The 14127-nt window shown below is 59.2% G+C and overlaps 1 protein-coding gene and 1 long non-coding RNA gene across 2 annotated transcripts; one reads left to right on the top strand and one right to left on the bottom strand.

Annotated features, from left to right (window-relative positions):
• The first annotated feature begins 7038 nt into the window (after positions 1–7038).
• Positions 7039–10839, top strand: LCN2 (lipocalin 2). Its single transcript, XM_033858707.2, has 7 exons — positions 7039–7176; positions 7702–7838; positions 9042–9121; positions 9317–9436; positions 9673–9774; positions 10521–10550; positions 10657–10839. The coding sequence occupies exons 1-6, from the start codon at positions 7039–7041 to the stop codon at positions 10541–10543; spliced, it is 600 nt and encodes a 199-aa protein (XP_033714598.1). The 3' UTR covers positions 10544–10550; positions 10657–10839.
• On the bottom strand, positions 7832–14054 carry LOC141279009 (uncharacterized). The gene is made up of 4 exons (XR_012332680.1): positions 13865–14054; positions 13231–13378; positions 9023–9785; positions 7832–8482 (listed from the first exon to the last, which is right to left on the bottom strand). It is a non-coding gene; the product is annotated as an uncharacterized lncRNA (long non-coding RNA).
• Positions 14055–14127: the final 73 nt, after the last annotated feature.

Genomic DNA, 14127 nt, shown 5'->3' on the forward strand with positions numbered 1-14127 from the left:
CCTATCTTCCCGATAGCCTCCCTTTCTCTCCTCGCCAGCAGGGGCCAATCTTGACCATCCCTCGCCTTTTGACTTCTCTTGGCAGTAGTCTGACTCCAGTCCACAAGCTCCAAGACCAGAAGTCAGCCCTCCACCTTCCACATCGATTCTCCAAAATAGCCTCACTAGGCAGGAGCTGGAGGAAGCAGCTCCCTGCTCCTAGTGGGGATAATTAGGAGGTAAAAAGGGCAGGGCTCTGATCACGGAAGGGAGGGACCCTGCGGCCCTGGAATACCGGCAAGGCCCTCTGGACGGGCCTCTCCCCCCTCTCCCACCTGATACAGCACACACTCGGAGGAAACACTTGGTGTACACTGGGAACCTGTGAGAAACTTCAGCCGTGTAGGAAGGGGAACATTGGAAGGGAGGATGAAGAGCAGACAGTGGGAGAAGGGCGAGGCTTCCACGCGCCAGCTGTGCAAACTAGAGGCCCTAGCATAGTTTCAATAGTCCAGGAGGCCTAAAAGATCCTTTAGTAACTCTTTAGGAGAGGGAAATGATGGGAAATCTGTCAGTGTATGGTTTCACTCTGTGAAAGTGGACAGAATATTTGGGATGTTTTCTTAGCCCAGTCTTTTAGGAAGGCTCTGAACAAGTGAAATCAATTTTCTTTTCAGAAAGCTAAACTTTAAAAAAAACTAAACTTATTTTTAAAAGGTTGACCAGGAATGAAGATTATCTAGGAGATTTAGAAACATGACACTTCTAGGAAGATGGGGGATTAGGAATGGATAGGAAATGTGGCAATTTAGGGACAGAAAGAGCAAGCTTAGAAGTTTAGGATTTAGGAGTCAGTAGCTGTGGCTCACGGGCTCTAGAGCGCAGGCTCAGTAGTTGTGGCGCACGGACTTAGTTGCTCCATGGCATGTGGGATCTTCCCGGACCAGGGATCGAACCCGTGTACCCCACACTGGCAGATGGATTCTTAACCACTGCGCCACCAGGGAAGTCCCAACAACAGAAATTTAATTCTTACAGTTTTAGAGTCTGTGAAGTCCAAGATTAAGGCACTAGAAGATTCGGTGTCTGGTGGGGGCCCATTTCTGCCCATTTCCTGGTTCACAGACAGCCGTCTTCTCACAGGGTCTGCACATGGTGGAAGGGGCGAGGAGCTCTCTGGGGTCACTTATAAGGACACTAATCCCATTCATGAGGGCTCCACTCTCATGACCTAATTACCTCCCAAAGGCGCCCCTCCTAATACCATTGCATTGTGGGTTAGGATTTCAACATGAATTCTGGGGGGACACAAACATTCAGTTCGTAGCAGTATCCCAGGACAGGGGGCCCCAGAGGTATGGGTAGAGACCAAGGAGCCATGGGTCACTCAATCCTGGCAGACCCAGGTTGGCTCCTAGGGAGAGCACTCGGGCTGCACTGACCCTGGGGGAGGCCAGTGCCCATCTGAGGGTTGAGGGACTCTGGGCCCAGAGGGAGCACCTATACCTATGCCCTGCGTCCTCAGCCTGCCTGTCACACCTCTGTAGAGGGTTCGCACCCCTGAGGTGACTCTGAGAGTCATGAGAAGAGGGAAGGGGGTGGTCCTCCCTCCAGCCCAAGGTCCCCAGAAACTCACACCTCCCCCCGGCCCCTACCTTGTCCCCCTGAGAATTGGACTACAGAGGGGCAGTGGCCAGGCCCAAGGCTTCAATGGGTGTTCTCAGAGTTTTACTCTCCTCTGCTCCCTGCACCAGGCTCCCGGCCCCTCGCCCCACTGTCCACTGGCCCAGGACGGCCCCTTCTCCTTATGAAAATGGACACACTGCCCCTTTGGAGCCTGACCTTGTCCCCACTGTCACAGTCTTGGTCGTGGCAGGACGGGTGCAGAGCAGGAAGGAGCAGGTCTTGCTGAGTGTCAGGGCCACATACCAGGCAGAGGCCTATGGAAACAGCTACCCCTGCCCAACTCCCCCGGAGCCCAGCATCCACCCACCGCCGGCTGGATGCCTGGTGCCCCCTGCAGACCCTGCTCAGAGCAGTGGCCTCCAGTCCCCTGGACCCCTTGTAATCATCACAGGCCCTCTTGCCTGCATGGCAGTCCAAGCCCTGGAGTGAAAGGCAGGAGCACCCATCTAAGGGGCATGCATGCATGGGCCAGGCACCCAAGGACCAGAAGCAGGACAAGGGCCTGGCCCCAGACCTCATGCTGCTGCTGCCCGGTAGACCCTAAGGATTTCCCCAGAGGGAGGAATCCAGTGGGTGTCTTGTGGGGGGTGTCAGAAGCAGCTGCCTTTCTTTTTCTCTTTTATTCTTTTTTAAAATTAATTTATTAATTAATTTATTTTTTGGCTGCGTTGGGTCTTCTTTGCTGTGCGTGGGCTTTCTCCAGTTGCGGCGAGCGGGGGCTACTCTTCATTGCGGTGCACGGGCTTCTCATTGCGGTGGCTTCTCTTGTGGAGCACGGGCTCGAGGCACGCGGGCTGCAGCAGTTGTGACACGCGGGCTCAGTGCTTGTGGTGCACGGGCTTAGTTGCTCCGCGGCATGTGGGACATTCCCGGACTAGGGCTCGAACCCGTGTCCCCTGCATTGGCAGGCGGATTCTTAACCACCGCGCCACCAGGGAAGTCCGCGGCTGCCTTTCTAAGCTTTGCCACAGGTAGGCTTCCTGGTAGGTGGAAAGGGCGGGAATCAGGAGATCCTCGAGTGACCCCTGGCTGAGAGCTGAGCGATGGGGGTTGGGAAGCTGCTTCTGGAAACCTGAGACTCAAGCCAAGTCTCTGGAGGAGCAGGCACCTCACACTGAACAGTCCTTCGTTCTTCTGGGTGTTTGGACCCGCAGTGGCCAAGGAGGGCCTATCTGTGGACCCCAAGAGTTGCTGTCGCCACAGCTGGCCTCCTGGGAGCACCTTGCCTGCAGGCTGCTCCCAGGTGTCGCCCTGGCCCCCAGGAGCCTAGTCGCCCCTGCCCCGGGGACCTCCTGCTCAGCCCTTCAAGCAGGGGAGAGAGGGGTGCTTTTGCTCCAAACATCCCAGGCTGGGCTGAACACTGCTCCCAAGCTTCCAGAAACAAGTCCAGGCGGTTAGAGTGGATTCCTGAGATGCAAAAGCTGTCAGTGAGCATTTGACTGCCTTCCTGATTGGATTAGACCGGGGATGAGGCCTGGGTCCTTCCATGGGAGTCAGGCCACTGCAGTCCCTGGGGAGCTTCTCCTCTGGGGCCCGTGGAGGGGGAGAGCACCTGCCAGAACAGATTCAGAGCAGCCACCGTTCTCCTGGCTTCTTGCCACAGAGAGCCACGTGCGGATGGTTTCTAAGTTCCTGCCGTTGCTAAAGAGACCCAGAGCAGGACTTGGAAGGTCCAGCCCTGGCTTCTCCCAAGAGGGGCCTGGCCCCAAGACTCCTGTGTGGCTTGTTGTGGCCTCACTCAGGACGTCTGCAGCTCCTAGAGAGACAGCGGGGAAAGCCGGCAGGGGTGGCCTGTAAGACCAGCCCAGGGGCCACAGTGGAAACAAACAGAGGGGCCAAGGGGAGTCAAACAAGCACCTGGGGTGCCCCACATGGCGCCACGAGTGCAGTGCAGAACTTTCTGAAGCCCTGGAGTCCAGGAACTGCTCCCAGCTCTGGGCAGTGTGAACCTGCAAGTGTCTTCCTTGGCCGGGGGCCCAGGCCCAGTGGGAGGGGGCTGGGCAAGGAACGAGGTCTCCAGGGTCCTGTCCTTGGAGTCGGCCCAAGTCTAGACAGGAGGTCTACACCACGGTCCTCACCCAACCCTCCTAGTACCTAGTTCTGCAGCTTGTGCGAGGTGGGTGTGTGTGTTGAGCTGACCCTTCCCTGAAGCCCAGCTGGACTCTGAAGAGGGTGGGCAGAGCTTTTCACCTTTATCCCCAGCCCACCCTGCAGGACCCTTTCCCTTCCTAAGGCAGACAGCTGCAAGCACCCTCGGCTGACCTCCTGCCGCCCAGCTCCACACAGCCCCAAACCCACCTCTTGTTGGCTGGGATTGGCCTGACCTCTGCTCCAGCCAAGGCCAGGACCATCCTTGGACCCCCACGAGGTATGGCTGGGACACGGCACACTGCTGAGACTCAAATCCCTGGACAGGCCTCGTCCCCTTCACTCCTCCCTCGGCTCCTGGACCAGGCCAATCTCCAGGGCTGGGCCAGGAGAGAAGGCAGAGGCAGCCAGCTGAGGAAGGGGTGATGAGATGGCTGTCACCAGGTGTGTCCGCTGAGGCCAAGACCACACGGAGATAAGGACAGAGAGATAGACAAGGCCAGTGGGTCTGAGACAGGCCTGGAGCCAGCACAGAGAGAATGGGCCCTGCGTGGGTGTGATCAGAAACTCAGAGGTGACGTCCTGTAGAGACCCCCCATGTGTGCACCAGCTGCATGGCCTCGCAGGATCTGCTTGCAGCTCTCTTTACAGACGGGGAGACTGATGGAGTGTGTGTGGGGGGGTGGACAGAGATTTGCAAGCACCCGGAGGCATCAGGACTCCAACGGGGGCCCCTGAGCTGGGCAGCTGGGCCGTCTCCCCTCCTGCACCTGGCCCTGGTTTTCACATGCTGCAGACCTGGCCCAAACACCCGTCCCCAATTCATACCAGGGGAGCATTGGCCACCCTGACTTTATTTTATTTTATTTTATTTTATTTTTATTTTACTATTTTATTTAATTTTATTTTTGGCCACACTGAGCGGCTTGCCGGGATCTTACTTCCCGGACCAGGGATCGAACCTGGGCCCACAGCAGTGCAAGCGCCAAGTCTTAACCACTGGACCGCCAGGGAATTCCCTCACCCTGACTTTCTATTTTTTTTGAGATCGCTCAATGTGAGCAAAAATGTGAACAGGTCTTCATATTTATTGCTCATCAACATCAATGGGAAATCTTAAAACACGGAAGAGAACAGGCCACTCCTCCTTCTATCTCATTCAGTTAGTGTTTTTCTTAGGACCCATTCCTTTTTGTTTTTCAGAGTAATCCTGACTTTTTTTTTTTTTTTTTTTTTTTTGGCTGTATTGGGTCTTCGTTGCTGTGCACGGGCTTTCTCTAGTTGCGGCGAGTAGGGGCTACTTTTCGTTGCCGTGCGCGGGTTTCTCATTGCGGTGGCTTCTCTTGTTGCGGAGCACAGGCTCTAGGCGCGTGGGCTTCAGTAGTTGTGGCACGCGGGCTCAGTAGTTGTGGCTCACGGGCTCTAGAGCGCAGGCTCAGTAGTTGTGGCGCACGGGCTTAGTTGCTCTGCGGCATGTGGGATCTTCCCAGACCAGGGCTCGAACCCGTGTCCCCTGCATTGGCAGGTGGATTCTTAACCACTGTGCCACCAGGGAAGTCCCAACCCTGACTTTTAGAATCTAGACTATTCCCTGCAGTGGCTCCTTGGTGATCCAAGGTACTGTCCCTCTCCTACTTAAAATTCTTTGAGCCTCCATCCATGAGTTTCCCCAACGTCTAGGAGTCACCACAGACTCGAGGGTACCTTTTAAGGTCAGAGAGAATAGCAGGGGTAGAGGCCCTGGGGCTGCGAGCACGGATGAAAGGGGTGGGGTGGGGGTGGCCACGGGTGCCTGCAGAGGGCCCGGCCTTCGGTGGCAACATCCCTGAAGAGGCTTTGCTCATCTCTACTTCCTGTGCTTTCATCACCCGGAAAGGCCGGCAGGTCAGGGCCTGAGAGGGCAGGGGTCCTGTGGGGGCCTCTCTGCCTCAATAAGATGCGTCCTACCCACCAGCTCAGGACCCCTCCAAAGCCCCTCCCCTCAGGGCTCGGCACCCCAGAGCCTAGGCTGGGGAAGCTGATTCCCAAGCAGCAGGCAGGCAGCGCCATTGAGGTCCCCGTCAGTCTCATGCGAGGCCAGCAGATCCTCAGTTCAGCCACAGATCAGGCATCCAGACAGCCTTGGCCCTCGTGGTAAGCTATCTGGGAGACATTGCCCAGGGCCTGGGACCCACCATTGCCTCCCAAGGACGGCCAGGCCCCCAGTGAGGAAACTGCGCCCCTCCAAGGACAGAGCTGGGATCAGCCATGGCAGGGACAATTCTGGGGTCCCACGCCCAGGGCACTGGTCTCCAAGGCTGTGGCCAGAGACAGCAGCTGGCCTCAAGGACCTCTCAAAGACAAGTCCAAGTCCCTGCATTCCCTGTGCCCCAAAGCACTTGGTGTCCAGAGCAGCTGGGTGGATAGCCCACCTTCAGGCCCCAGCCCCCAGCGCCCCTCACCCGGCACAGACGCATGCCCCATGCTGCCCCCCACAAGCATGGCGCTGGGACCGCAACACCTGCTCTCTGCTTTGCCAAGGGTCCACACGTGGGGCTCTAATGCCCAGCTTGGGGTCTCATCCCCTGGGCCCACAGCAGGGACCAAGTCCTTTAGGGGTTGGCTAAGGTCCGAGGCATGGAGGAGGGGAGGGGCTCTTCCTTCAGCCTCTGGCCTGGTGTGCGGCCCCCGGGAGGGCCAGGATCTGGGCTCCGAGAGCTCAGGGCACACATCACACTCTCTGTCCTTCCTGGTTAGAAATGTTCACTCTCAGCTGCCCTACCCTTCCCTGTCCCTTCTGAGAACCAGGCCACAGCACATAGGCTGCCAGGGTGAGCAATGGTCTGTGTTCCTCGGATGTGGGAAGGGGGTCTCACCACACATACCCACCCTGGGCTGGGGCTGAGCAGGGGCCCCTGAAAGTCAGAGATGACAGCTTGTCCTGATCAGGGACCACCGACCATATACAGAGCCGACCAGAATGAAGGGAAGGGGCACAGAGAGAGTGGAGGGAGCCCTTGTGCCTGCCAGACGTGCAGAGCTCTGGGCAGTGTCCGCTCCCCACCTTCTGCCCCTGGTCTTGCACAATCCTGACCAGCGGGGAAAGGGGCAGAAATCTTGCCAGGTGTTTCAGCAAGAGTGCTGGCAAATGCCTCAGCCTTCCCGGATATGGCAAGATATGAATGACTCCACCCTGGGAGGGGCTATGAGGCAGGTGGACCATAAATAGGGTTGCCCAGGCAGCCTCCGCACTCACTTCCCCCCTCAGCTGCTGTAGGGAACGCCAGCCAGCTCAGCCCTGAAGCCATGCCCCTAGGTCTCCTGTGGCTGGGCCTCAGCCTGCTGGGGGCCCTGCACACCCAAGCCCAGGATTCCACCCCCAACCTGATCCCAGCCCCACCTCTGTTCAGGGTCCCGCTGCAGCCCAACTTCCAGCCTGACCAGGTAAGGGCCCTGGAGGGAGAGCTGCAGGGGTGCCCAGGGAAGAGTGCAGGCAGAGGGGAAGAGAGGTGAAGAGTCCTAGCAGACAGGTAAAGGCAGGACGCCCAGGCTTCAGCTTAGCCTGCCCTGGCTCCCCCGATGGAAGCCACGCTCCATTGTCCCACACCGACCCCGACCTTGCTGACAAGAGGATCACCTGGGCAGACCTTCCCAGGTCCAGTCTCTCTCCCATAATTGCTGTAGTCCATGCGTGGTGGGGACACCTTTAGTCCCTCTGCGTGAGGAGGAAACTGAGGCACAGGGAGGCCAGCTGGCCACCCTGCCCAGGGTCGCCCCCTCCCTGCCACCCTCGGGGCTCCCTCCTGGCCTGGCTGCCTCCGGCTCCCACTGGCTTCATCAGTGCAGGAACTGAATGCCCAGTCCCAGGCTCTGCTGCTTAGTTACTGGTTCAGGGCCTGGTTCAGGGCCTGGTTCAGGGCAGGGGCCCTAGGGTCGTTCGTGGGCTCTGCCTATTACAGCCCCCTGTAGTTCCAGGGGAAGTGGTACATCGTAGGCTTGGCAGGGAATGCATTTAAGAAGGAAAAACAAGGCCAGTTTAAGATGTACGCCACCACCTACGAGCTGAAAGAAGACCGCAGCTACAATGTCACCTCCGCCCTGCTCAGGTGAGAGCTGCCACCTCCTTGGGGAAAGTGGGAGAGACCTGAGGGGCTGCTTGAGGGTCTAGCGGCAGACTGATGTCACAGTCAAGGGCTGACCGAAGGCGAGAGACAGTCATTCATCCTTCCGCTCAGCACCGGATTCAGGTATTTGTCCATTTCTTCCTTCATTAGATCAGCATTTATTGGTCACTTCAGAGCAGACACACAGAGGGTGCTGGGGATGAACAGTCATTCAGAAAACAAGACAGAGACAGCCAGGACCCCCCCCCCCCGCCCCCGCCACCCAGGGCTTCATCAAGGGCTTACAGGGAGGTAGCCTCTGGAACTGGCCTTGAACGAGCCACCTGCCTCAGAAGGAGGCATGAGGCGTCCACGGCAGGGGCTGGTGACCCTGAGTCAGAGAGAAGCACTCCTTCAGGAAGCAGCCATCGTACAGCTGTTCTGAGCAGCAGCTGAGTGGCTTGGCAGGGGGGCAGCCCTCACACTGCCAGGGGCCTCAGGCACCAGCACAGAAGCGATCTGGTGAGGAGTGGGTCTGAGCAGGGTCCCTCTGGGGGTGGTGGAGAGAGAAATGGTAGGGTGCCAAGGGTCGCCCAGCCCCTATGAGTCTCTGGCTCCGGCACCCAGGGGGATTGAGGCTGGAGCATCTGTGGAGCAAGAAGCAGAAGAAGGATGGGTTTGGGGAGATCAGCTCTGGAATACCAGGAGACGGGGTGGGACTCAGGTCAGGGTTGGCCCAGGAGCTAGAGGAGTCCTTGGCAGGGAGCAGACTGGAACCTTGGAGGGCGAATCCCCCAGGAGAGGTTACAGACAGGGAAGCAGCAGAGGGTAGATAGGAGCAGGGATAAATGCCTGGGGTTGGGGGTAGGGGGACAGTGTGTAGGGAAGGCCACCGAGGGGAGACAGCCCTAAAGAGGAAAGGACAGTGGGTGCTGGAGGGAGGGTCTGAGCAGGGTCAGATGTCCCAGGGCAGACCAGGCAGTGACAGACAGGGGTAGGCTTAGAGGGGAAGACCCAGGCCCATCTCAGCTGGGTGGGGTAGGGACCGCCTGCTGTGGTGGGGATGGATTGTCTTGGGCTGGGCCAGGCCAGGGGCATCAGAGTCCCACCCCTTCCAGCTACAGCCCTGGCCCCCACCTCATCCAGCCCAAGGAGTCCAAGCCTGTGTCCACTCCGGTCTCACTCACCCATCTCTCCCTCCCACAGGGACGAGCGCTGTGACCACTGGATCAGAACTTTTGTCCCAAGTTCCCGGCCCGGCCAGTTCACCCTGGGCAATATTAAGGGTGAGTCCTGAATGAGGCGGGCCCTGGGGTTGGGCTTCTGGGGGGGCAGGGTCCTCCAGGAAGGGGCGCAGACCTCCCTGCCCGTCCACACAGATGCTGTTCTGTGGGAGAAGCCCCTGCAGATGGGCCGGGGAGAAAGGAACGGCTCCCTCCTCCCAGCCTGGGCAGGCTGACCCCTCGCCGTCCTCCCCACAGGCTTCCCCGGGGTGCAGAGCTATACCGTGCGAGTGGCGACTACCAACTACAACCAGTTTGCCATAGTGTACTTCAAGAAGGTTTACAAGAACCAGGAGTACTTCAAGACCACCCTCTACGGTGGGTCTCCCCCACTACCTCGGGGACCCGGCTCCTGGTCACACTGTCAGGGGAGAGGCCCACGCCAACCCAGCCCCCCAAGGTCCTCTCCAGTGTCAGCTTGCAGTCCCTGTGGGCGGCCAGGGAGGGAGGTCCTTCTGCAGACCCTCCATGAGGAAGGGATCAGAGGCCTTGTTCACACATTCAACGATATTTATGGAGTATTTGCCGGCCACTCACTGGCCATCTGGCCACAGGGAGGACCAAGGAGCTGACCCCTCAACTGAAGGAGAACTTCATCCACTTCGCCAAATCCCTGGGCCTCACCGATGAGTACATCCTCTTCCCTGTTCCAATCGGTAATGGCCAGCTGGGGAGAGGAAAAGGGCATGTGGGGACTACCCAGGCCTGATGCTGCCCCACCAGGGAAAGGGGGGGAGGAGGGGCTCGGTCCTCTACTCCAGTCACTGGAGCCCCTGGGAGCCACTTTGGGTTCAGGAAGACTCTGCCCCACCCAAGGATCCGTGGGGCACCCGGGGATCTGGGCCCCAAGGGTTCCTCCCTGACAGATGAGAATTTCAGGCCCAGGTCCAAATTCCCCCAGTCTCCCTGCCCCAGGCCACTTCCCCGACACCCCAGGCCCTACCATCCTAGACCACTTCCTCCTCACACCCCCTCGTCCGGGGCCACTTTCCCCCTTGCCTTGAGGCCGGCTCACCACTGACTTGAAAAGTGCCCTTGTCTTCAGGTGGCCTGGACTGGGCAGGGGGCTCCAGCTAGGCCACTCAGGGAGCCACTGGCTCCCCAAAGCTGAAGGGCTGCCAGGGTCAGCAGGTAAACAGGCAGAAGGCCTGGGTGCCCGAGCAGATGTGTGGCTGGGCCTCACCTGCCTCCTCTGCAGAACGGGAGTCCCCCAGGTCTGCTCGTCCTCAGGCCCTTCTCCCAATCCCCTGCCCCAGCCCCCCAGCCCTGAAGGGAACCCCCAGATATGCCTTTGCTGGGCCAGGCTGGGGCCTGGGGTGCCCAGGGGCAGTGCAGGGGTCCCAGTGGGCAGGGGTCGTACACACACACACCTGCCCACTCTGACAGACTCTCTCCCCCACAGACAAGTGCATCGATGACCAGTGAGGGTGCAGTGAGTATGGCTGGGGAGGGGGCTGATGGGAGCCAGGGTGCAGGCCTGCCTTTGCCCCCCCCTGCCCAGGACTGCTCTTGTCTCTACTTCCCCGTCTCCCTCTCAGGTGCCTCCTGTCTCTCTGCTCCCATCGCCCTCCTGTCAGCCTTTGCCCGGCTTGGTGCCCAGCTGTCCCCACCAGCCCAGACACCGGTGACAGGAGAGAGTCCAGAGACCCTTCTCATGGCACTGCCCACCAGCTGCTCTCCGAAGCCCCACCTTGCCTGCTAAATAAACACATGCCCCAGTCCCCAATCTGTGCTCCTTGACCCCTGGGCCACCTGGGAGGAGGACAGGCAAAGGATGGGCTCACATTAGCATCACTCCTGGACCCCCCTGTGGTCCTCAGCAAGTGATGGCGGCCACAGAACCCATGGCCAGCTATGGCTGGACACTTCCTAGCTCTCCACCCACCCCCACCCCACCCCCAGGCCCGTCCCTGCCTTTGAGGGATGCCTGGTCCAACAGAAACACTGATGGGGCTCGTTCCCACACTCGATCACCTGCATGGGTGCCACAGCAGAGGCCCAGCCAGGGCCGGGGAGCTGGATGGGGGCTGTGAGGGCTGAGGTGCTGTCACCCCCAACTCACCAGGACTCCTGTGGATGCTGGAAGACAGCAGCCAGGGCAGGAGGGGTGCACAGTGGGTGGGGCAGAGGCATGCCCAGCTTGAGGGTCGCCAGGGGTGGTCCCCTGCCCCTAGGGGGTGGCAGTGTCCATGCTGACCCCATTCAGCATCTCGTCCTCACCCACACCTCTCCTCTATGATGACCTCCAGACCACCAGGGGCAGAGCCGGGGATGGCAGGGAGGGGAATATGCTGCCAGGAATTCAGATTCCAGGAGACTCGAGGGCTCCAGACCTGTACCCTCCGCTTGGCTGGGCCCAGCAAGCCCTTGTTCACCCACAGGCCGCAGCTGGAGCCCCTCCCTGTCTGCACCACACACAGGAACCCTCTCCCTGGCCTCTTCTTCCGTTGCAAGGTTAGAGGTCAGAGAGGGTGGGGTTCTGAAGAAACCCAGGCTTCTCCACCCACAAACTTGCACACCTACCCCTTCACCCTCGGCTGGGGGAAGGGGAGATACTGGAGCTGTGATAATCCTGGATAATCTCTCTATCTCAAAGGCTCAGTGTAAGCAAGTCTGCAAAGGCCCCTTTCCCAAATAAGGCACCATTCACTGGTCCCAAGCACTAGGACCCAGATCTCTTCGGGGACTGTTACTCAGCCTCTTCCACACGGGGCTTGCAGAGGGGGTGATGGCAGCTCACCATCACCATCACTTGTGAGATGAGGGGTGAGAGGCGAACAGCGATGCCAGAGGCGGGGCAGCACCAAAGCACGCCCCCTCCCCCCATCAGGGCTGGCTGGGGTAGTGGCTGTTTTGTCCTGTGGTCTGCTATGTGGACCTTGACCACAGGAGTGAGGTGGGCAGAGTCCAGGTTCGCTTTGGCTTCTGGGAGCAGAGAAGGGGCCAGCCAGGTAGGGGCCTCACCACATGTGTCACCCAGCTCTCCATCCTCCCACCCTCACTCAGCCACTTAGGGGATGAGGCTTTGGCTGGGCTCTCCTCTCCTCTCCTCTCGCCTGCCTCCCTCTGCCCACACCGCTAGCCCCAGGCCCCGGGCACACGCTCAGGCCCAGGAGAAAGGCCACTCCTTGAATGCCATGGTGGGGTCCTGCTGGGGGCTGTGCAGCGTCCTGCGGACCCTGCCCAGTTCTCCGTGGAGTCTGACTTTCAACCGGATAAGCTCAGTGACTCCCCTGCCTGGTCCCCACAATGGGACAGGCACCTCGGGGTCAGGGAGGGGGTACTCTCTGGGGCTGCGTTGTCTCCTTGAGAAAGAGAGGAGCTGAGCGGGGTCAACACTTGGCAGAGGTGTGAGCAGGGCTGAGAAAGGAGGGCTGGCTGATCAGTGAGAGGCCCTCCCTGAGACCCTGGCATTTCACTAAGACAGAAGAGTCCTGTGTCCTCTGATGGAAGCAGAAACACCTGTGTCTGTGTAGCACACAAGTGCGCAGAGACACGGCAGAAACACAGGTCACATATGTGGACATGCTGACACAATCCAAACATGTTTATCCCTACAAGCATAGGACACCCAAATAAAAGCACGGGCACATGTTTTCTCCCAGTTATGAAATCACACCTGAGATCACAGGACCCCACAGACGAGGGGAGAAACACAAAGACCCCCAGGCACACAGGGACGGGCAACAGACCCTCAGAGAGACATACAGCTTCTCAGAAACATGCCGAGGCATGTACAGATACACACCACACAGACATAGCAGTTGGATGCGAGCGCTCATGCATGCAGCCTGCACGGGGATGCCTGATGCACGTGTCCACCCATCAGAGCGCCTGGCTACCCCCGGGCGCACTCCCATCACCCTCCTGAAGCCAAAGACTCATCCCTCTCCAGGAATGGCCCAGGTGCTGTCTGCCACCTGTTCCATCCATGGGCCTAGTACCTTTTTTTTTTTTTTGGCAGAAAATTTCAACTTTATTTGGCCAATGTGTCCAGTTCCAGGTAGTGGGAAGAAATAATAGAAATATTGTGGTTGCCTCCCTGGAGGAGGGCAGCTGGGGGGATGGGAGGAAGGGTACCCACCCATTATAGTCAAGGAGGGTCAGCTGACCTGGGTGAGGGGTTTTTCACTGCAATCCTTCCTGCACTGGTTCAGCGTGGGCCTCGCCTCCACTCAACCTGCTTCATAGAGAGGGTGGGGCTGCCGTTATCCAAGTCAGTGGTGGCTCACGTTCCTCAGTGAAACGGTAAGGCAGCTCCTGGGACAGAGAGGATCCCTTCCCATTGTCATCATCGGGGAACATGGCTCGGTCTGCCCGCCACCCAGGGATGGCCTGCTCTCAGGAACTACCAGTGTGAGACCAGCACCAGGCTGCAGCAGCCATGTGGCCTCCTCCAGGAGGCCCAGCTACAGGAGTCCCAGTAAGTGAGCCCCTCTCCCCTGGATATGGGCCTCACTCAGCGGTATCCCTGGCCAAGATCACACCCCTGGTTCCAGCTCAGGAGCGACACTTTCCGGCTGTGTAACTTTGGGCAGGGCCCCCTTTCCCAGCTGGTAAAAAGGATGGGGTATGACGGCAGCTGGGCAGACTATCCCGAAGCCTTCCGTGACTGACAGCCACAAGCTGCACTCTGCTGACCGTGACTCTCAAGTAGGCTGTGAACGGATATCTTCCCTACACACTGGGGGCCTCAGAAACAACTCGTCTCAGATTTCTCCCACGCAGAGGCGCCGGCTAGCTTACCCGCAGGTCCCCAGCAGCAGGATGGGGCAGAGTGGGGGGGTCCCAGGCTGCCCTGCCCTTGTGCCGGGTTGCTCGACCTGAGGGCCGAGACCCCGCCGCCTAAGATTCTCATGAGGTGGCCCAACCCTAAGATTCTCACGGGGTGGTCCAACCGGCCGCCGGGAGAGAGGCGGGCCCGGGGACCGGCGGAAGTGGGCGGAGCTCGACTGTGAGGCAGGGTGTGGGCGGGGCTCGAGTGTGGGGGCGGAGTCTTACGGACGGGA

This window comes from Tursiops truncatus, chromosome 6 (genome assembly GCF_011762595.2).
Source record: "Tursiops truncatus isolate mTurTru1 chromosome 6, mTurTru1.mat.Y, whole genome shotgun sequence".
In the NCBI taxonomy this organism is placed as follows: domain Eukaryota; kingdom Metazoa; phylum Chordata; class Mammalia; order Artiodactyla; family Delphinidae; genus Tursiops; species Tursiops truncatus.

Excerpts from the sequence above, each read along its gene's own strand:
- LCN2 (XM_033858707.2), top strand. The coding sequence starts at position 7,039 with ATGCCCCTAGGTCTCCTGTGGCTGGGCCTCAGCCTGCTGGGGGCCCTG. Across the intron at positions 7,177-7,701 it reads CCAACTTCCAGCCTGACCAG|TTCCAGGGGAAGTGGTACAT; the intron begins GTAAGGGCCCTG and ends AGCCCCCTGTAG. Across the intron at positions 9,437-9,672 it reads CTTCAAGACCACCCTCTACG|GGAGGACCAAGGAGCTGACC; the intron begins GTGGGTCTCCCC and ends ATCTGGCCACAG.